The 21539-nt window shown below is 60.2% G+C and overlaps 3 protein-coding genes across 6 annotated transcripts in view; all 3 read left to right on the forward strand.

The window, feature by feature from the left end:
• MTMR14 (myotubularin related protein 14) overlaps window positions 1–1475 on the forward strand; it is a 31520-nt gene extending 30045 nt beyond the window's left edge. For both annotated transcript variants that reach the window (XM_039559026.1, XM_039559027.1), the window contains one exon: window positions 1113–1475. In XM_039559026.1, the coding sequence (XP_039414960.1) occupies window positions 1113–1290 (178 nt within the window). In that variant the 3' untranslated portion in view covers window positions 1291–1475. The remainder of the gene's footprint in view (window positions 1–1112) is intronic.
• A 414-nt stretch (window positions 1476–1889) lies between these two features.
• Window positions 1890–8802, forward strand: CPNE9 (copine family member 9). The gene is given in 22 exon segments (XM_039559270.1): window positions 1890–1920; window positions 1923–1965; window positions 3506–3546; window positions 3630–3676; window positions 3858–3961; window positions 4145–4184; window positions 4351–4353; window positions 4817–4893; window positions 5116–5179; window positions 5293–5396; window positions 5477–5581; window positions 5954–5995; window positions 6088–6163; window positions 6234–6287; window positions 6400–6461; window positions 6748–6794; window positions 6875–7056; window positions 7251–7378; window positions 7496–7598; window positions 7675–7732; window positions 7877–7950; window positions 8067–8802. Coding segments are annotated over 22 exon segments (1638 nt in total). The 3' UTR covers window positions 8220–8802.
• A 652-nt stretch (window positions 8803–9454) lies between these two features.
• Window positions 9455–21403, forward strand: BRPF1 (bromodomain and PHD finger containing 1). Of its 3 annotated transcripts, none has more exons than XM_010390380.4 (13): window positions 9455–10107; window positions 10991–11950; window positions 14202–14358; window positions 15433–15564; window positions 15894–16022; window positions 16992–17304; window positions 17802–18116; window positions 19100–19387; window positions 19477–19624; window positions 20171–20307; window positions 20393–20511; window positions 20618–20772; window positions 20861–21403. In XM_010390380.4, the coding sequence occupies exons 1-13, from the start codon at window positions 9512–9514 to the stop codon at window positions 21042–21044; spliced, it is 3633 nt and encodes a 1210-aa protein (XP_010388682.4). In that variant the 5' UTR covers window positions 9455–9511; the 3' UTR covers window positions 21045–21403. The 3 variants fall into 3 exon arrangements, with proteins under 3 accessions (XP_010388682.4, XP_039415153.1, XP_039415152.1); XM_039559219.1 differs by having other exon boundaries at window positions 20171–20292; XM_039559218.1 differs by having other exon boundaries at window positions 17805–18116.
• Window positions 21404–21539: the final 136 nt, after the last annotated feature.

Consider the following 21539-nt stretch of genomic DNA (forward strand, 5'->3'; position numbering starts at 1 on the left):
TATCAGACACAGTAAACAGCGGCCTGGTTGGCTGCCTCGGCATCACTTGCTGTTTATAGGCCTCCCACCATATCCTCTTGCTGCTGTTTCCGGACCGAAGCTGTTGGCTGTGGGTGGTTAACACTTCCATTCAGATGAGCTGTGCCAATTTATAGCCAGCCCAGGCGCTGGAAGATTAAAGAGAATTTTTTATGGGGAAGGTTCGCACTGTGCCCTTGGAGTGACCTTTGAGGAATGTCTTAATCTCTCTGGGAACCACTGGCATGTCGCAGAGGCACCACAGCAAGGATTGTTTTAGGTTGGAGAGCTTGGAACAGCTGCCTCTGAGCCCCAGTCTTGCTTTCCCCTGCTCCCTCAGCTGAAGTCTCGCCTTCCTTCTGCTGTTTTCCCCCTGCCCCTAACCAGGTGTGTGGATCTGCAGGAGAGGAGAGCAGGTCCCATGGGAAGTCATGCCCTAGTCTGCTCCTGTTTCCCAAGAGCAGCCAGGCTGGGGAGCAGAAGTAAAGCGCTACTCAGCTCTTCTCTTCCTATGGCTGGAGTGCTCTTTGGGGCTTTTGTCACCTTGTCTGCTCCCTCTCATCCCCCCTTTCCAAAAAGCTGTCTGTGCTGGCACAAGCACACGAGGCTGGGGCTGGTGGAAGTGAGGGATGGTTGCAAATAGGTTGGAAGCGACTGTCCGGGCACAGCATATGTGGACAGGCTTCATTTGTGTGAGGAGAAGAGGGAGCTGGTGCAGGGGCTGATACCAGCATCCACTTGGCCAAAGCACCACTTTATTTATGAACTGCAGCCTTGTGAGCACCATGGTGGTGGGAGAAATGGGACAGTGGGGTGTGTGAAGGAGGAAACCCCGTGGGGAACAGGAGACTGAGGCTGCAAGTAGCTCCGTGGGTTGGGTTGGATGAGGAGGCAGTGGCACCAGCTGCTATCAGCTCTGTGGACAGAGCCTTTTGGGGCTGGTGCTGCCTTAGCCTCTGCAGTGCATTGAGCACCACAGACCTGCCAGCGCTGTGGACAGAGCCTTGGTCCTGCTGCCAGCCCTATGTCAGGAGTGAGAGCTGGGATGTGGAGAAGGATGGCTGCAGGTACTGACCTCCCCTTCTCTCTCCTAGACTGGTGTCGGCAAGTGACCGTGAGTCCCGTCTGGAAGAAGTGCGTTCTGCCTTTCTGGCAAGCTACAGCCGGACCATCGGCCTAAAGGCCGTGCCCCCCAGCCCCTCAGGGGCCATCGGTGGCCTCCTCGAGCAGTTCGTGCGAGGCGTGGGACTGAGAGGCAGCAGCACCCTCTGAACACGGCGTTCCCAGACCACTGCCTGGAAAACTGGGGCTGGCACGTCCCCCAGCAGAGTCCTGGGACCCTCTTCTCGGTGCGGGCACCTGCTGCACCCAGCGCCTGCCGCCAGTCCCCCCTGCCTGGGGCTGGGGGGGTGCGGGGTCTTCGGCGAGTCTCTGCAGTAAATGACCCGAGCTGTGCCCTCTCCTGCCTCTTCTCTGGGCTGCGGGCGGGGGCAGCGGGGCCGGGCGGGGATCGGCGCGGGGGAGCTGCGCTGCCGGGGGCGCCGCTCACTATAAATAGTCCGGCCCACTCTCCGCGAGCGTTGGCACCGAAATAACACCGAGCCGAACCCGGGAGGAAGCCCCCGGTGGGGCGGGCTGGGGGCTGAGCCCCTTCTGCCCCTGACTGGGAATCGCGGGCGGGACGTGCAGGTGGAGCCCCAGGAGCCGAACCCCTTGGTGCCCGGGTTGGTGCCCCCGCTGCCGGCAGGGAAGGGCCGTCGTGCTCGAGATGTGCTGAGCCGCGCCGTGCCCGTGCCGTACCCGCCCCCGGCCGCGCCTCCTCGGCGGCGCGGGAGGAGGCGGCGCGGAGCATCGGCGGCGCCCGGGCGGGGATGGCGGCTCCGGGAGCGCTGGAGCCGGCGGCCGCAGCGTGCCGGGCACCAAGGTGGAGCTCACCGTGTCCTGCCGGTGAGCCGGGAGCCGGGCGGGGGAGCGGGAGGGCGGCGGCTAGTCCGTGGACAGGGGTGGGTGCGAAACGCACGGGGATGCGCTGCGGGGCTGCTCGCTGCGTCCCGCTGCCCGCCGCTCAGCCCCTGGCTCAGGGGGTACTGAGCTGCGCCGTCCTCGTCCCTCCCCGGGTAGCTCTCGGTGTCAGGGCGTATGCCCAGCGTCCCTCTGCCCTGCTGCCACCTGTCCCGTCCCCTTCATGGGGTCCCATGGAATGCTGGCACCGGGCACGGCTGCGTGAAGCGACCCGATGCCCTCACCCGGGGCTGGGGCGGGGGACGGCCCCTCGCGGGGTGATGCTTGTAGGACGTGGGTGATGCCGGCGGGGCGCGGGGTGCCTGCGCTGGCTGCGAGCGGCTGCCCGGCTCTGCTCATCTCTACCCGGCTCGGCGAGCTCGGTGCAAGGCAACGGGACCGGGAGCGTGGCAGCATTAGCGATGGCGGGATGGGGACTGCGGGAGAGGGGCTGCTCGATGCCCCAGCTTCTGGCCAGGATCCGCCGGTCAAGCAGCGGCGGCTGAGCCGGTCTGCCGGCGGCTAAATATAGCCCGTCGGAGGCACCGCTGTCTGCGGCCGGGGGTCCCGCTCGCAGGACAGGCACCAGCGTCCTACTGGGAGGTAGCGTCCCCGTGCCGTGGGTCCTGTGGCACGGAGCACCCTGACCGGGATGGGCACCTCCAGCATATCCCGAACTATGCAAACTCTGGGCCGGGCCGGGGGCTGTCGTGTCCTCCCTCTTCCCGCGGCTGAGCCCTGGCCCCCCGCTGCCAGCTTCCCGGACGGCAGGCAGAGGGATTGCGGGGCTGCGGGTCTGGGCAGCTCCAGGCAGGGACCGGGGGTCACACCTGGAGACAACCCAGGGCAGGGGTAGCCTTCGGCTTCGCAGCCCCAGGACCCAGCCCACACCAGGGTGGGGTCTCTCCCCTGCGCGCTGGGGCCTGGGGAGCTGGCTTAGCCCCGCAGCTCCCGGCCGTGCCCCAGCCCACCCTGTGCTCCCACCCTGGGGGTGCGGGAAGTATCCCAGCAGAGCCGGTAGCATTCCCCGGCACTTTCCGGTGTCACACCGCGCACAGGACGACGATCAATCGCTCTGCCGGTAGCTGTGTCGGGGGATGCCCACTGGCTGCTCAGCCCCTGCTCCAAGTGTCTCCTTTCTTCTCACTTCTGCACCCCACCATTAGCCAAGCTCCTGCTGCCGGGGGCGGCGGGCACTTAGCCGGCGCCGGCGGCACCGGGGAAGGTTTCATCCTGTAAATGGGTTCCCTGTCATATTCAATCACCATCAGCGCTGGAGACGCTGCTTGCCGCTCGCCCGGCTGCCCCACCGAACCTTGCAGAGAGAGCCAGCGTGTCTCCTTGGAGTGCCGATGCTCTTATCCATGGGTGCCAGCACGGCCTTCCGGCATGGTGCTGACCTGTGGTCAGGGGGATGGACATGGGGACCCGTTGCGGGGCCAGGTGGGTGGTGCTCAGGGTAGCTCACGCCTGGCTCTTCCTCCAGGAACCTGCTGGACCTGGACACCTTCTCCAAGTCCGACCCAGGTGGGTGGCGGAGCCGGGCAGGGGCATGGCATGGCACGGACACGGCATGGCACGGCAGCCTGGCTCTGCTCCTCTCTCCGCAGTGGTGGTCCTCTTTGTGCAGGTCTCGGGGAGCAGCGAGTGGAAGGAGGTGAGCGTGGCCCCCTCTCCTGGCTAATCCCCGGCTGGGTTAAACGGGCCCATATGGCCACCCGTGTCCGCGCTAATGATCCGGCCCCGCCAGCAGCGCTAATCCCCCACCGGGATTAGCGCCGAGGCAGCTGCGATGGGGACGGGTCCTGGGGGGGCCACCCTCACCCCTCTCCTTGCAGTTCGGACGCACCGAGGTGATCGACAACACCCTGAACCCTGACTTTGTCCGCAAGTTTGTCCTCGACTACTACTTCGAGGAGAAGCAAAACCTCCGCTTCGATGTGTGAGTAAGGTGGCCAGGGAAGGGCTTGGCCCCACTGAGGGTGGAACAAAGCACCGAGTCAGTAATAAATAAGGATGATAAATAAGAATACAGTGTCGAATAGCCCGGATGGGTGGGGAAGTGGGGCTGTGTGCTGGAGCATCCCTGCAGGCACCAGCTCAGGGCTCTGCTCTCCCACACTAGCTACAACGTGGACTCCAAGAGCTGCTCCGCTTTAAAGCAGGTGAGCACAGCCTGGCCCGGGGAGACGCATAGTGACGCCCCGGTGTGACACTATGGTGGGACACCCCGAGGCTGTGCCCTGTGTGGGTGCTGTTGGGGTGGGACGAGTGCCCCTCTGAGGGCTCTAACCTGCTCTCCATCTCTCCGTGCCCCATGGGAACTGGCAGAAGGTAGGTGCCTGCCACACACCAGCCTCTGCTCTGCCCTGGGAACCCAGACCTCATGGGAGTACCTGGTGGGGCAGGATGAGGCCAGGACACACCATGGGGGTGGCTTTTGAGAGGCAGAAGGGGTGTAGGGAGGCCCGAGGGATCTAGGACAGGTCAGGGCATGTAGAGCAGTTCAGGGGGGAACACAGGATGGGTCCAGGGCTGTGGGGATGCCCTGGGGACACAGAATGAGTGTAAGGCACATGAAGCGGGCACCTGGGGTAGTCCTGGGGATGCACAATGGGTCCTGGGCTGCGAGGTGGCTCTTGGGTCACAGTGTAGGTTCAGGACACTTGGGGTGGCCCAGAGTCAAGTTGGTGGAAGGTCCCATGGGTGCATTGCAAGAGAAAGGGGTGGGTGTGGGTGGTGGGGCACTGGGGCAACAGCCCTCCAGGGTCTCACAGTGGTTTTTTTGGGGGCACAGGACTTCCTGGGGCAGGCATTTGTGGCACTGGGAGAGGTGATTGGGTCCCAGCGGGGACGCCTGGAGAGACCCCTAACGTGAGTCAAACCCTGTGGTGTGATGAGGTGAGGTGGGAGGGTCCCACACTGTGTCTCCACTACCTGCCCCACTGGACCCCTCCCTGCATGTCCTGTGATGGAGATTCTGGTCACACTGCCAAGCACCACCAGCTGTGGGACAGAAGCCCCAGCCCTGACCCCACCTCTTGCCCCTGAACTGTCCTCCTTGTTCCCAAGCTGACTGCATGCCTCTGGTTCCAGGGGTGTCCCAGGGAAGCGGTGTGGGACTATCCTGCTGCTGGCTGAGGAGCTTAGCAACTGCCGGGTGAGTACCCGTGTACCAGCTGCAGTGAGGAGAGGGCTGCATGGTCCCTCAGTACAGAAGCTGCTGGTGCCAGGGGTGAGGAAGTGGTTGGCAGTGACAGTCCCTGTCCCCAGGACATCGTCACAATGCAGTTGTGTGCCAACAAGCTGGACAAGAAGGACTTCTTTGGAAAATCTGACCCTTTCCTCGTCTTCTATCGCAGCAATGAGGATGGCACGTGAGCACAGGGACCCAATGGGGCAGGCAGGGTGCCAATGTCACCAGACAGCATGGCCCAACCCTGCCCTGTCCCCCCAGCTTTACTATCTGCCATAAGACAGAGGTGGTGAAGAACACACTCAACCCGGTGTGGCAGCCCTTCACCATCCCCGTGCGTGCCCTCTGCAATGGCGACTACGACCGGTACAGGAATGGGGATGGGGACAGGGACAGGGGCAGCCATGGGGCCAGAGCAGGGTATGAGCAGTTCTTTGTGGGCTTGTCCCCACAGCAGCAGACAGCTCAGAACTGGGTCCCGATTGGGTTTTTTCTCTTTTGCAACCCAAATTACATAAAGGCATCTCCCTCCTTTCCAGGGCCCCCACCGTGACCCAAATTTCTCGTTTCCCTCTCGGCAGAGCCGCAGGCTGGGCAGGCAGGGTGGCTCTGCTGGAAGCTGGTGGGCAGGATGCTCACTGTGGGTTGGGCTGCGGGGCTGGATGTCCCCAGATCAGGGGCTGGAGGGGCTGTGCCAGCCTGGCTGGTGGCTCACCCACTGTGCACCTTCACTTTCAGGACGGTGAAGATAGATGTGTACGACTGGGACCGGGATGGGAGGTGAGGCAAGGGACATCAGGGTGCAGGTGAAGCTTACCAGGGCACCTCTCACCCAGGTGCCTGGCCATGCTGACCCTGTGTTCCTCCTGCAGCCACGACTTCATTGGGGAATTTGCCACCAGCTACCGGGAGCTCTCTCGCGCACAGAGTCAGTTCACAGTGTATGAGGTAGGGTAGTGGGTCAGGGTGAGAGCAGGGTGCACTCCATGCTGGGACTGACCTAGCCTCGTGCCTGCAGGTGCTGAATCCCAGGAAGAAATGCAAGAAGAAGAAATATGTGAATTCTGGCACTGTGAGTGGGGCTGGGGAGTTCCTGAACCTCCTGCCTTTCAGGGGCTGGTGCTGCTCCACCTGCTGTGTGTGCCAGGTTGGGGGGCTCCAGATCTGATCCCCTGTGCCCACAGGTGACACTTCTCTCTTTCTCCGTTGAGTCTGAGTTCACCTTCGTTGACTACATACGGGGCGGGTGAGTGGGGGGCCAGGAGCCCCCTGGCTCCTTGAGATCCCCCATGGTTGAGGGTCTCGGGGCAAGGACAGTGGTGACAGCAAAGGTGCAGCCTGGGGGTGACAAGGGGGCAGTGGGGCTGGGAAGTAGATGCAGAATGGTGGCATGGGGCTGTGGGGTGCTGGCTGGGGAAGGGGAAGCCCAGGCAATGGGTCTGGGCAGGGAAACACCAGCACTGTAGGGCTGGAAGATGGTATGGGATCCCTGTGCCGTGGGGCCGGCAGCCTCCTTCGCTCTCCCCCTTAAGGACGCAGCTGAATTTCACTGTTGCCATTGACTTCACGGCCTCCAATGGTGAGTGCACCTGGTGTCTGGGGGGTCCCCATCACGGTGGGGCTGGCCATGGGGCGGGTGCGATGGGCACTGTGCCGCAGGGTTGCCATCACAGCCCACCTCACTGCACTATGCGAGCCCCTACCAGCTGAGCGCCTATGCCCTGGCACTGAAGGCAGTGGGGGAAATCATCCAGGACTACGACAGCGACAAGCTCTTCCCTGCCTACGGCTTTGGTGCCAAAGTCCCACCTGACGGCAAGATCTCCCACCAGTTTCCTCTGGTGCGCTCTCCCTGTGGGACAGGGCTGAGGGTGAACCCAAACTCCCTGGCTGTGGGGCAGAGCTGGTCTTGGGGTGTCCACAGCAGTGTGGCAGGGGGGAGAAGCACCCTGGTTACATCCTGCCCCAGAATCCCACAGCCTGGGGGGCACCAGGAGCTGTGGTCCTCCTCCAAGTGCCCATCTTTGTCCCCCAGAACAACAATGTGGAGAACCCCAGCTGTGCTGGCATTGAAGGCGTGCTGGAGTCCTACCTCCAGAGCCTGCGCACCGTCCAGCTCTACGGTCCTACCAACTTTGCTCCTGTCATCAACCAGGTGGCTGGGTGAGCTCTGGGGCACTCTTCCCCCTTTGCCATCCCCAAATGCCATCTGTCCCACAGAAGGGCCGACTGCCCCACACCAGTGGAGTGCTTGAGGGATCCCATCCCTTTTCCCCATAGGACAGCCGCCCAGGTGACCGACGGCTCACAATACCATGTCCTCCTCATCATCACTGACGGTGTCATCTCTGACATGCTGCAGACCAAGGAAGCCATTGTCACTGTGAGTGCACCCTTGTTGCTCTGAGTTCACCTCACATGGGCACTATCCTGGCTGACACCCTGCCCCTGCTCCACAGGCTTCCTCCCTGCCCATGTCCATCATCATTGTGGGAGTAGGTCCAGCTGAGTTTGAGGGTGAGTTGGGACTTGGGGACACCAGGGAAGAGGGATGGAAACATCATCCCTTCCTCTGGGATGCCAAAGGCATCCAAAGGGCTGGTGTTTCCATCCCCGGTGTTCACCCCACTGAGGCTTGGTGACACCAGCTGTCACCCCCAGCCATGGAGGAGCTGGACGGTGATGAGGTACGGTTGTCTTCCCGGGGACGGTATGCCGAGAGGGACATTGTACAGGTAACTCTGGCATTGAATCCAGACCCACCATGGGTGAGAGATGCTCAGTCCTCCTTGCTGACCCCCACAGCACCAGAGCTCTTTCCAACCGGACTGCAACATTCTTGCCCTCAAAGTTTGTGCCGTTTCGGGATTACGTGGACGACTCGGGCAACCAGGTGCTGAGCATGGCCCGCCTGGCCAAGGACGTGCTGGCTGAGATCCCTGAGCAGCTGCTCTCTTACATGAAGACCCGTGACATCAAGCCTCGCCAGGCAGATCCCGAGTAGCTCTTCCATGAGCCATGGGACTGGCTGGTGGGGCGAGAATACGTCACCTTTCTTCTGCTGGTGGCCAGGGCTTAAGCATGGAGATGTGGCCCCATTAGGGAGATAATCAGCTGCTATGGTTGGTGAAAACATGGCTGGGACACGCTTCTGGCAGTGAGACCACAGGGCTGGACATCCTCGGCTGCCTCTTCCTCCCGCCTGACGTCCAGCAGATAGGCGGGACTGTCCCTCGGCCGTGGCAGCGCGGGCAGGGCCAGCGAGGGGGGGACACAGTGTGTGTGTGTGTGTCCCGGGAGAGCAGCCTGGCGTGTGCCCCAGGGGAAGGCTGACCCTCAGTGCCTGCCGGGGGTCTCAGCCCCGCTGCTCCTTGGGGTAGCGGCCTCGCCCTGCTCCTGCCTGCGCCCCATTCCTGCCTGCACCCCGCTCCTGCCTGTGCCCTCTCCTCCGGCTCTGCTGACCAGGGCTGGCCGGCCTGCCCCGTGCCCTGCCCCACGGCCGGGGCTCCCGCCACCGGGGGGTACCGGGGCGGAGGGCAGCCGGGTCTCTGCTGCGTTACCGACTGTAAATAAACTGCTCAACCGGGTCTGCTGCCGTGCTGGGGTCGGGGGAACGGGGAGACCAAGGGGGACAGGAGGCACGGGTGGGGTGGGGCGGGGGAGGCCAGGGGGCCGATGGTACCGGGGGGCGTGTAGCCGGGCCGGGGGAACCGGGAGGACCTTGGAGATCGGGGTGACCTGGGGAACCGAGGAGTCGGGAGGGACCGGGAGGACCGAAGGGGTGAGGGGGGCGAGGGGAGCCGGGGTGGGGCGGGGCCGGGCGGTGGCAGCGGGGTCTGTGATTCGAGGCGGCAGATTCGCCACCGCCATCGCGGCGGGACCCGGCCCGGCCCCGCCGCTCCCACGTGGCCCCCCCGCCCCGTCGTCGCCGCCGCCGCCGCCGCCTTCCCCGTCTCCTCCGTCCTCGCTGCCGCCGCCGCCACCCGGTGCCGCTGCCCGGCGGTGCCGTGGCGAAAGTGCGGTTGCTAAGGGCGGCGCGGCGCTTTACCCAGCGGCCGCCCCGCGCCAGGCGCCGCCGCAGCTCCATTGTTGGGGCCGGCCCGGGCCCGCCGCCGCCGCCGCCGCCGCCGCCGCCCATGGAGCCGCCCGCCCGCTGAGCGCGGCCCCGCGCCGGGGAGCGCCGCCGCAGGGAGGGAGCGGGCAGCGGGGAGCCAGGGCAGGGCGGCCGGGGCCCGGGGAGGGGGCGGCGGGGCGGGGGGCCCGGCCCGGCCCGGCCTCGGCCCCCGCGGCCCCGCCATGGGCGTAGACTTCGACGTGAAGACCTTCTGCCACAACCTGCGGGCCACCAAGCCGCCCTACGAGTGCCCGGTGGGCACCTGCCGCAAGATCTACAAGAGCTACAGCGGGATCGAGTACCACCTGTACCACTATGACCACGACAACCCGCCCCCGCCCCAGCACACCCCCCTGCGCAAGCACAAGAAGAAGGGGCGCCAGGCCCGCGCCGCCAACAAGCAGTCGCCCAGCCCCTCCGAGACCTCCCAGTCGCCCGGCCGAGAGGTGATGACCTACGCCCAGGCCCAGCGCATGGTGGAGGTGGACCTGCATGGCCGCGTCCACCGCATCAGCATCTTCGATAATCTCGACGTGGTGTCCGAGGACGAGGATGTTCCCGAGGAGGTGCCCGAGAATGGAAGCAATAAGGAGAACACGGAGACGCAGAGCGTCCCGCCCAAATCTGGGAAGCACAAGAACAAGGAGAAGCGCAAGGATTCCAACCACCATCACCACAACGCCTCGGCCAGCACTACCCCGAAGCTGCCCGAGGTGGTGTACCGAGAGCTGGAGCAGGACACCCCTGACGCCCCGCCTCGTCCCACCTCGTACTACAGGTATTGTCCGTGCCAGGGTGCAACGAGACTCCTAGGTTCATGCCCTGGGTTTGGAGGAGGAATTTGCCGCACTTTGTTCAAGTGGCTTGCCCGTGGCTCCTGGAAATGGCCTCTGTCTGCCTCTCCCAGGAACAGAGCTGGCTGTTCCATAGCTTCAGGCTCCTGGGGCTCTGCCTGGTGTCACATCACAGTTCTGAGGGTTCTGTGCATCTACAGAGCTCTCAGTTGCTGCTTAGGTCATTGCCAGCAGTTTGACTGCTGTGCTCTTTCCTTGCTGGATCAGCACATAAAATTGAAACAAAACCCAAATGTGTCCTTTTGCCTCTCTTGCTGCTCTTTGGAGGTATGCCAGGATAGTTTCAGAGCCCTGCAGCACCAGTACCTGTAGCATCTGTCTGCGGGCGTAATTCTTAATGGTTATCCTACACTACTCTCTGAGAGATTTGGTGGGTGCAGTAGCCCCAATTAATACCTCAGGCAGGAATTAACAGACCCCCCCTGGTTAATTAACCAGAATTAATGAAACATGGTGCCTTCATGCATGGTTGTCTTGGTTGTGAGGCTGCTGTCTCCAGAGCACTGGCACTTGCTGGCTGGCACATGCAGGCCCCCTCCTTGCACTGAAGAGTCTCCAAGGCCTGACCTTGCTCCTTAGACCAGTGTTGTTTTGTCTCCAAGCTGCTGCTGTGCCACTCTGCTAGTTAGGGTGCAGCAGCACCTCCCACTTCTGCACATTCCTGCCTTGTCCCTGTTTCTTTATTTTGACTTACTGCTGGAAATGCTGGAGCATTTGAACATTCCCTCAGCCACAGATCCTGGAGTTGGGGCTCAGCAGCTCCAACCATGTCAAACATGCCCTTACTTTCCCATGCTGTCCTTCCAGGTACATCGAGAAGTCAGCAGAGGAGCTGGATGAGGAGGTGGAGTATGACATGGATGAGGAGGATTACATCTGGCTGGACATCATGAATGAGAGGCGGAAGAACGAAGGCGTGAGCCCTATTCCCCAGGAGATCTTTGAGTACCTGATGGACCGGCTAGAGAAGGAGTCCTACTTTGAGAGCCACAACAAGGGGGACCCAAACGCCTTGGTGGATGAGGATGCCGTCTGCTGCATCTGCAACGATGGGGAGTGTCAGAACAGCAACGTCATCCTCTTCTGCGACATGTGCAACCTGGCTGTGCACCAGGAGTGCTATGGGGTGCCCTACATCCCTGAGGGACAGTGGCTCTGCAGACGGTGCCTGCAGTCACCCTCGCGCGCTGTGGACTGTGCCCTCTGTCCAAACAAGGGGGGGGCCTTCAAGCAGACGGACGATGGGCGCTGGGCACACGTGGTCTGTGCCCTCTGGATCCCGGAGGTGTGCTTTGCCAACACCGTCTTCCTAGAACCCATCGACAGCATCGAGCACATCCCGCCCGCACGCTGGAAGCTGACCTGTTACATTTGCAAGCAGCGCGGCTCTGGGGCTTGCATCCAGTGTCACAAAGCCAACTGCTACACCGCCTTCCATGTCACCTGTGCCCAGCAGGCCGGGCTGTACATGAAGATGGAGCCCGTCCGGGAGACGGGTGCCAATGGTACCTCCTTCAGTGTGCGCAAAACTGCCTACTGCGACATCCACACACCGCCAGGTTCCGTGCGCAGGCTTCCCGCCCTCTCCCACAGTGAGGGAGAAGAGGAGGATGAGGAGGAAGAGGAGGAGGGGAAGGGCTGGAGTTCTGAGAAAGTCAAAAAAGCAAAGGCCAAGTCTAGGATCAAGATGAAGAAGGCACGGAAGATCCTGGCAGAGAAACGAGCTGCAGCGCCTGTGGTTTCCGTGCCCTGCATCCCTCCCCACAGGTACGACCTGCCACCCTCCCTGGACTGGGGAGAAATTTCTCCTTTCCTCCATGCTTTGTGTCCTGCTTTCCATGTGGGCATTATCCTATTCCTCTCCGTTGCTTTTTGCACAGGTACTTCTCACTTTGTTGTCACAGAGGGCTATGGTGGTTTCCTCTGGGAGTCCTGCAAAGAGGCAGGGCCATGTGCTGCTCTTCAAAAGTTTCTGGGCCCTCAGCAGGGCAGGAAATAGCTGCTGTTAGTATAACAGTAGAAAATGAACTTGGCCGGATGCGTCAGGAAGCAGCTGGAGGTTCCCAGCACTACTTTCCTGTTGTGCTGACCTCAGGCACTGGAGTAAATGAGGCGGGGAGGAGGGAATTGCTCTCCTTTCTGCCGAGGTCTGTTCTCTCCTGAGCCTGTGTCAGGCTAAAGACAGAAGTATGGGAGCGATTCAGGCCTGGCAAACGGGCTAATCCCGGGTTATTTTGGCTCTGGAGTAGAGAGGTCTGGGGTTGGGATCCCTGTGCTCTGCTGAGCAGAGCTCATCCATCCCAGCAGCCACGTACCCCTTGCTGGGCGTCCTCAGTGTTCTCTGCCAGGCGCAGCAGCAGCTGCTCCTTCTCGGTGCTGCCTGTTGGAGCGGGGCTGGGCGGCCACGGGAGCTGAAAGCTGTCTGTGAGGAGGGGTGGCTGGAGAGCACCAGGACTCCTGCTTGCCAAGGAACACGGCGATCCTAAGGCTGACTCCCCAGCATGAGGCCTCACAAGGGGTTGTGTTTCTGTCACATTCCAAACCTGTGGTTTCATGGGAAGATGCAAACACCCTTTAGTTACAGGTGCAACTGCTTTGTGCCTTGCTCTTGTTAGATTGTTGGGCTGGCATGCAAATCCCACAACAAGAGCACCTAAGAGCCTTGCCAGAATTTGTCAGTGTAGTTTATAAGTCTGGATGTCCTCAGCAGCGTGTAAAGGGCATAAGGGCATCCTAGGATGCTTTTGGATCTCATTGTCACTCTGCAGCAGATGACACCCAGTTGAAGCACAGGTTGGGCATGGAAGCATTTGCCTTTGTGGTGGTGAGCCACCAATCCTGAGCTGCTGAGCTCTCCTCCTTCCTGTGGCAGGAGCTGTGCTGGGGCTGTGACCATAGGACACTGTCAGGACCCTCAAGACTATCTCCTGTGCAGTTGGAAGGGAGCACATGGAAGCCACTACCCTCTGGGCAGCATTCTGGTGACTTGGGGAGGCAGGTCTCTGCCACAAGGCTGCAGGCTTTTCGCCACAGTCTGTGTCCCAAACTTATGTTTTTGCTCACTCAGGGCTTGCTCCATAGCAAGAGCCTCTTTTCTTAATGTGTGGACGTGTTGGCAGGCAATTTGTAGGGTCTTGCTGCTATCGTGCTCACAGCGAAACCCACACTGAGCTAGAAGCTGTTAACCTCTCCCCAGGCCTTCCTGTTGGGATTAATTATTCTTCAAGGGCTGTTGCCAGATTGCCACGTCTTCCTGTGGGAGCTGTGCTTGGCCAGTGATGGCACATGAAGCTGCTGTGCCCATCCTCTTCAGCTGAGACTGATGCAGGTTGGGTCATCCTCTGGGAAGAGCTGTCCCTGGGAGGTGGGGAGATGCTGAGGGTTTGTCCCTTTGGCTCTGTGCTAGCAGGGCATCTCTGTCCAACTCTACTGAGCAAGGCTAAACAGCCCCTCCAGACTATCTGTTGTTGTAGGAAGTAAGCAATCCCTTTTGTGATGTTTTGGGCTGTTTAGGATAGTCTTGGATGGGACCTCTGTTGTATTCATGCCTCCTGCTCCCTCCTCGTGCTTTGCCAGGGCTTGAGTTTCTCTGGTAACATTTGGCCAGACCCTCTGTCACAGCAAGTGGCCCTCAGCCCGGTAAATAATGGTTTTGGGGTAGTAGCACCTTAACACTCCTGGTCTCAGGGACCATGGGAGCTGTTAAAGGTCCAGCCCCCAGGGTGGCTGTCTTGCACCCCATCCTGCCCCAGGCTTTGCCCAAAAGTTGACAGTAAGTAGAAAGGACAAGTCTCTTATGGAGGGGCAAGGCTGCACATTTCCTGGCATCCTCTGTTGTGCTTACCCTTTGTGGCTTGGTGTTACAGAAAGTCCTGCCACGGAAAGGGTGCTCTCTGCCTGAGGAGCTTCTCAGCTCCTCTCGGGTGGCCTTGCTGCTACATGTCCCTAGCCAGGGCTTCTCCTACAGCAGCCAGACTTGTCTCATTGATGCACTCTGTGGTTCCTCTCCTTTCCTCAGGCTCAGTAAGATTACAAACCGTTTAACCATCCAGAGGAAGAGCCAGTTCATGCAGAGGCTGCACAGCTACTGGACTCTGAAGAGACAGTCCCGCAATGGTGTCCCCCTGCTCCGCCGCCTTCAGACACACTTGCAGTCACAGAGAAACTGCGACCAGGTAAGGTCTGCTTGTTGGGGGACTGCAGGGAACCCTGGCTGTATGTGTGCTTCCTGTGCCTTTGGAGCTGTGGGCTTGGAGCCTTTGCTGCATGCAATGCCTCCAGGTGCAAGATGGGGATCAGGGGTATGAGCTTTCAGATGAGGAAAGGGCAGCCTCAGCTGCTTTTGCTGCTTCACCTTCTCCTCTGCTCTCAGTGTTCAGAGAATTGCCAGGCAACAACGGCACTGGCAGGCTGCCATGCTGAAGGTAGTTCCTTTCTTGTGCCTGCATTTAGCCAGTGGTGGTGGCAAACCTGTCAGAAATGGCTTTAGTATGAGGCCACTGTGTCAGGAAGTGCTCAGAGAGATGGCTGGGCATCTCCAGAAACAGTCTGGAACAAACCAAGGCCTCGCTTCCAGTTTCTGATACTGCTCCAGGAGTGCTCCCTCCGGGTGCTGCTTCCAGCCCACAGTCTGCCTCAGCCCACAGTCAGCACTTCACAGATGTGAAGTCTGGTGCCAGAGAGGAAGATTTTTCTTCTGGCTCCCCATCTGAGCTCTAAATCTTTCTTTCTGAGCCCTTTGATGACTGTGACTGGGCAGGGGTTTCTCCTGCCTTTGTCTACTTTTACTTATTTTTGCTGGAGAAGAGTTGAGACTGTTTCTGCTCAGTTTTGGCTATGGCAGGATAAAAGGTTTAATTTTTTTGGTGCTCCAGAAATGAAAGCAACCAGAGCTGGGATTCCCTTTTTGCCCTGTTGCACTTTGTCAGAGCTGTGAGCAGCAGCACCGACCTCTTGGGCAGCTACAGGCAGTCGGTCATGTTAGGAGGAGTATTTCCAGAGGCTCAGGATGTCCACCTCCTGACATCCTAAGGGCTTGGTGACCAAGGGGCAGGTATTTAGCTCTCACCAGAGGTCAGATTGGTCTTGAATCACCTGCCTAGGTTACAAGAAAAGAGCTGTGACCTTCGCTGGACCAGCTGGTCAGGCATGCTGGTTCCCTTTGCAAGGGAAGAGCCCCAGCACACAGTCAGGAAGGCAGAGATGGGAGCACATCTTCTGTCAGCTCATGGCCTCTGATGTTCCCACAGAGAGACACTGAGGATAAGAACTGGGCCCTGAAGGAACAGCTGAAGTCATGGCAGCGCCTGCGCCATGACCTCGAGCGTGCGCGCTTGCTGGTGGAGCTGATACGCAAGCGGGAGAAGCTCAAGAGAGAGACGGTAATGATTGCCCCTCCTTGGGGAGCCGCTGGGGTGGGCATCAGCAGGGGCTCCATAGAGTGCTGTAGGTGTGTCGGGTCCCCTTGTGCTGCGCCCTGCTCCAATGGCTCTGAGCAAAGATGGCTGCTCCGTGAGGCGCAGGTGGGACGCAGAGGTGCTGGAGCTGGTGTTACACCTCTGCTCCCCAGAAACGGGGGTGAGGGGCAGTCACTGCCCCTGCAAGGAGAGGAGAGGTGTTGCTGTCCTGCAGGGCTGCTGCTCCCTGGGGACAGTCCCCACTGCCTGGCTGGGGCCAGGGGCTCAGCCCCCGCTCTGTTCCTTTGTTTCAGATCAAAGTGCAGCAGGTGGCGCTGGAAATGCAGCTGACCCCCTTCCTCATCCTCCTCCGAAAGACGCTTGAGCAGCTGCAGGAGAAAGACACGGGCAACATCTTCAGTGAGCCGGTCCCTCTGTCTGAGGTAACAGAAATCTACGAAGTAAGAACCCCCTCCCCCAGATTTCTACTTCACTCAAACTTGTCCCTTGCTCCTGCCAAGGGCTGCCCAGGGTGTGCTCTGGTCCAGAAGATCCCTGAGCAGCTGCTGCTGGCTCACACATCCCAGCATCACTCACTCACTTGAGGGGGGTGGGCAGCAATGCCCCTCCTGGATAAGCCGAATGCAGAACAGCTGAGCTGGTGACAGCTGGGAGCACAGCACTTGGCCCTTCCTTTGCATGTGTTACTTGTGACATCCCAGGGTCTGTGAGCAGTTGGGGATTCCCACTGGGAAAGGCAAAGTGCCAGCCCTTAGCAGTTGGCATGCTCTTACCCGTCTTCTTCTGAAGGCCTCTGCTAGGTGACTGACTGAGCAGGGACACAGGGATGTCAGACTGCCACTGCTGCAGGTAGGAGAGAGAATTCCTGAGACTGTCATGGAGTCCCTGCCTGGGAATATGGGCAAAGTCCACATGGTCTCTGCAAGGTTCTGGCAGCAGGTCAGCATGGAGGCATCTTAGCAGATGGGGAGGCAGGCTGCACCATCTCACCTGCAGCCAGTGCTGCCACCTGGACGGCTCTGTTTTACCTTTCTGCACTCACCCTCACCCCTGGGGCTGCACTTGCAGCTCCCTCTCCAGGGAATAACCTGTAGCATACTGGATCCCAGCTGCCTGCAGGCAGAAGTTGAGGATAGGATGCTGGCGTGTGTGCTGGAGCTGTAAAATGCTTCGGAGCGCGTATCCGCTCTAGCAGGTTGAGCACAGCACATGGGCTTCCTAGTCCGGAGGCGTTGCTGTTCCTCAAGCTGCAAAAGCAGACAGCATTCCCCGATGTGCATTTGGGCAGAGCACAGGGAGCGATACCTGATTCCTCTAACAACTGTTTTCTTGGAGCAGGTACTGCTAACTGTGGCTCCTGGGCTCTTAGCTCTGGCTCTTTCCTCATGCAGGTCCCAGACTACCTGGATCACATCAAGAAGCCGATGGATTTTCAGACAATGAAACAAAATCTGGAAGCCTATCGCTATCTGAATTTTGATGACTTTGAGGAGGATTTCAACCTGATTATTAACAACTGTTTGAAATACAATGCCAAAGACACAATCTTCTACCGGGCAGCCATCCGTCTGCGGGAGCAGGGAGGTGCCGTGCTCCGGCAGGCTCGCCGGCAGGCAGAGAAGATGGGCATTGACTTTGAGACAGGCATGCACTTCCCCCACTGTGTAACAGTGGAAGAGGCTCAGATCCAAGACATTGATGATGGTGGGTACTCGTTCCCTGTCCTGGGGTACGAGGGCTACTCAGAGGTAAAGTCTGGGCAGAGTCAAGGCACCCAAGAGTCTGACCTGCCTCCTCTGGGAGGTTAAGTGTAATGCTGGGCTGTGTGTCCCCACTCCCTGGAGAGCTGCTGATTTTGTTAGCCAGGTACCTATCAGCCCCATTAGGTTGGTTCTAGGCAGTGATTTGTCTGTGTGTCCTTTCTTTCCTGTTGTGTCCTTGTTCCAGACAATGTGAATGCTGGTATTCTCCACACTGCTGATCAGCCTGCTTTCCCCAGTGGTCCCAACTGGCTGACTTCCCACAGGGGTCCTTCTCTTGGTCTTTTAGGATAACTTCCCTAAAGGGTTCACAGGTGTTTGATGCCATGTCAGCTCCTTCTTCCCTGCAGGGAACCTGGAGTGCCTCGTGCCCTTTCAGGTAGAGGAGCTCCAATGAGTTCCTGATTTCTTTCATGCATCTGCTCCTCTTTGTTTCCCCAGAAGATATGCGGCTGCTGCTCTCGGAGAATCAGAAGCACCTGCCCTTGGAGGAGCAGCTAAAGATCCTGCTGGAGCGGCTGGATGAGGTCAACGCTGGCAAGCAGAGCATAGGACGGTCCCGCCGGGCCAAGATGATCAAGAAGGAGATCACAGTCCTACGGCGGAAGCTCGCACACCCACGGGACCTGGGCCGGGATGGGCTGGAGCGGCACAGCTCCTCTGCCAGGGGAGTCCTGCAGTCCCACAACCCCTGTGAGAAGGACCTGCAGACGGACAGTGCTGCGGAGGAGAGCAGCAGCCAGGAGACTGGCAAAGGTAATGCTCTCTCCAGAACTGCCAGTCTGGGGAGCCATGAAGAGCTGCCTCTGGACAGGACTGGCTGGGGAGAGGCTGCCCTGACAGGTGCCTCCTGAGGCAGAAGGACTGTGTGGGCAGCTCTCCACACACACCTCGCTCTTCACCCCTCCATAGGAACGGGGCAGGTGGCCTCTTGTGGGACAGTCCCTTATTGTGCATTCCCCTGCGGGGGCTCCTCACTTCCTGTAGTGCCTCCGATAGGGGCAGATGCAGAGTATGATATCTGTGCTTCCCCAGGCTCCCTCCCAGCATGCTCACTGGATAGTTTGTGTAGTGAGCTGTGCCAGCCAAGCAGGGGGGATTGGATGAAGGAGGCCATGTCCTGTGTCTGGAACAGCCACAGCCTGGTGTGTGTTTGGCCCTGGGGAGGGTTGGTAGGTCACTGGTGTTCACAGCTGCGGTCAGCACTCACCTGGTGAACTCAATCTCCTTGTCAGTCGAGGAACTGGATGTTGTTCCAGAGACTGACAGTTCCAGCTGTGTGACGTGGGGCATGAGGTGGATTGTTTCCTCCTGCCAGGCCCTGCCAGCTTGGCCATGTTACCTGGTTTTTAGTGGCATCATGGAGCAGGCTGCCTTCGGTTTTCCTTCCTGCCTGAGGGCATGGGAGGGAGTTGCAACAGCACTGACTGCTGAGCTCCAAACGTTTTCCCAGGGCTGAGAGTCAAACAGGCCATCTGCCAGCTCCCTGGATGGAGATGCTGAGCTGGGCTCTTGTGAGGAGCACAGCAAAAGCTTCAGGCAGAGCTGCTATGAGTTACTGGGGGTTTACCACCTCTGCATCCCAGTTCTGTCCCCTAATCACTGGGAAAAGCAGGTTCTTCTGCAGTCAGGGATGATCATCTGAAATAATGTTCCCAAGAAATGAAGCTGTTTCTTGACACTACTGCCATGCAGTCCCTGCCATCAGGGCTGCAGCTGACACCTCCTTTCTCTTCCAGGTCTAGGTCCCAATTCTTCTTCTACCCCAGCACATGAAGTTGGCAGGAGGACCTCTGTTCTCTTCTCCAAGAAGAACCCTAAAACTGCAGGCCCTCCAAAACGTCCAGGACGCCCCCCAAAGAATCGAGACAGCCAGATCACTCCTGGGCATGGGAACAGCCCCATTGGGCCCCCCCAACTGCCAATAATGGGGTCCTCCCAGCGGCAGAGGAAGAGAGGGCGAAGCCCACGCCCCAGCTCCAGCTCGGACAGTGACAGTGACAAGTCCACAGAGGACACCACCATGGGTGGGTGCAGCTGGGCAGCTGTGGCCCCACTGGCAGTGTGTGGCAGGCTCTGGTGCAGTGGTAATGCTCTTTGTTGGGGTGTTTTTCAGACCTGCCAGCCAACGGTTTCAGCAGTGGGAACCAGCCCGTGAAGAAGAGCTTCCTGGTGTACCGCAACGACTGCAATCTTCCCCGGAGCAGCTCCGACTCAGAGTCCAGCAGCAGCAGCAGCAGCAGTGCTGCCTCAGACCGCACCAGGTACTGTCCCTGGCCCAGCTCTGCTGACAACGGTGCTGCCCAGGCTGGTAGTGGGCAGCTCTCAGCCTTGAGTTGCTGGACGAGGTCTCTGGTGGTCCCTGTCTTGTTCATCCTCCTGCAGCCGGGCTGCTAATCTCTAGAAATGTGTGGGGTTTGTGCCTTTTTTAATGTAAAACCTAAAGGTATGAGCGTGTGGCAAAGAGCTAATAGGAAGCATAAACTGGGGAATCCCCTCTTTGCACAGCAGCTGCTCTGTCATTGGTCCTTCCAGCAGCCAGCACTAGCAGGTTCCTGCCTATGCCTCTAATTTGGATCAGGGCACATCTTCTGGTCCTCCCAGGTGAAACTGGGTGAGGGTCTGGCTTGCACCCTGGCAATAGCACCATCCCACCTTTCTGCCTGGTACTCCTGCCAAGTCCTTCCCAGTGCTGAGGCCAGCAGTTGGAGACCACAAGCCCTGGTGTCCCACCAGCCTGGCCCTCTGGAAAGCAGTTTCTGGAAGCTTAACATGACTCCTGCTGATGGCTCTGCTCCCTGTCTCTGCAGCACAACGCCCTCCAAGCAGGGCAGAGGGAAACCCTCCTTTTCCCGAGTGAACTTCCCAGAGGACAGCAGTGAGGACACATCAGGGACGGAGAATGAGTCCTACTCCGTGGGCACGGGACGAGGTGTGGGGCACGGGAGTAAGTACTATGGCTGTGCAGCCTTGTGCCTGTCTGGCACCATCACCTGGGGGGACACAGCTGACTCCCCTCTCCTCCTGTACAGTGGTGCGTAAGGGTATGGGGCGTGGCGCGGGGTGGCTGTCTGAGGATGAGGATTCCTCCCTGGATGCCCTGGACCTGGTGTGGGCCAAGTGCCGGGGTTACCCCTCCTACCCAGCGTTGGTGAGTACTGCCCATCATCAGGGCCTCTGAAATCCATGTCCCCTCCCTGGAGACTGGCTCTTGGGGTCCCTGTTCTCCTCTCAGCCCTCCCCTGCTCTTTTGGCAGATCATTGACCCCAAGATGCCGCGGGAAGGCATGTTCCACCATGGCGTCCCCATCCCCGTGCCCCCCTTGGAGGTGCTGAAGCTGGGGGAGCAGATGACTCAGGAAGCACGCGAGCACCTCTACCTTGTCCTGTTCTTCGACAACAAGCGCACTTGGTAAGGCCAGGTTGCCGAGGGCTTTGGGCGGGGGGGTCCCTGGAGACGATTGTAACCCTCAAATGAGGTGGCCCCCTGCTCTCTGCAGGCAGTGGTTGCCCCGGACAAAGCTGGTGCCTCTGGGGGTGAACCAGGACCTGGACAAAGAGAAGATGCTGGAGGGCCGCAAGTCCAACATCCGGAAGTCGGTGCAGATCGCCTACCACCGCGCCATGCAGCACCGCAACAAGGTGCAGGGCGAGCAGAGCAGCGACTCCAGTGAGAGCGACTGAGCCGGTGCCCGCCAGCCGCTCCCCTGCCGAATCTCAGGGCAAACGGGGCTCGGTGACCCCCCACCCCGTGCAGCTGGCCTGCACCCACGGGGGCCAGGGGACCGGGAGGGGTGGGGCCGGTCCCCCGTGCCCCCCCCACTCTCCCATTCCCGGTGCCCGCTCCCCCCCAGCCTGCCGCTCCCCGGGATGCTGTTCTGGCCGCCGCCGTGCCCCAGGGCGGCCCCCCGCGCCCCGCACTCCCGTGCTGCCCCCCCCCCCCGGGCCCAGCCCCTGGCCGGCCCCGCGCTCGGACGTTGTTTGTATTTATTTTGAAGGAAGAAAAATCTATTGATTCTTAGAAAATAAACCTCCGCTGCGGAGCCGCGGCCGCTGCGGGCGGGGAGGGAGCGGGAGCGGGGCGGACACGCGTGGCGGCGCTGGCCGCGCTTCCGGCTGCGAGCGGAAGCTGGGGTGGGGAGCGGCGGGGCCGGGGGCGGGGGCACGGGCTGGGGTGCT

Source organism: Corvus cornix, chromosome 12 (genome assembly GCF_000738735.6).
Source record: "Corvus cornix cornix isolate S_Up_H32 chromosome 12, ASM73873v5, whole genome shotgun sequence".
NCBI classification, from domain to species: Eukaryota; Metazoa; Chordata; class Aves; order Passeriformes; family Corvidae; genus Corvus; species Corvus cornix.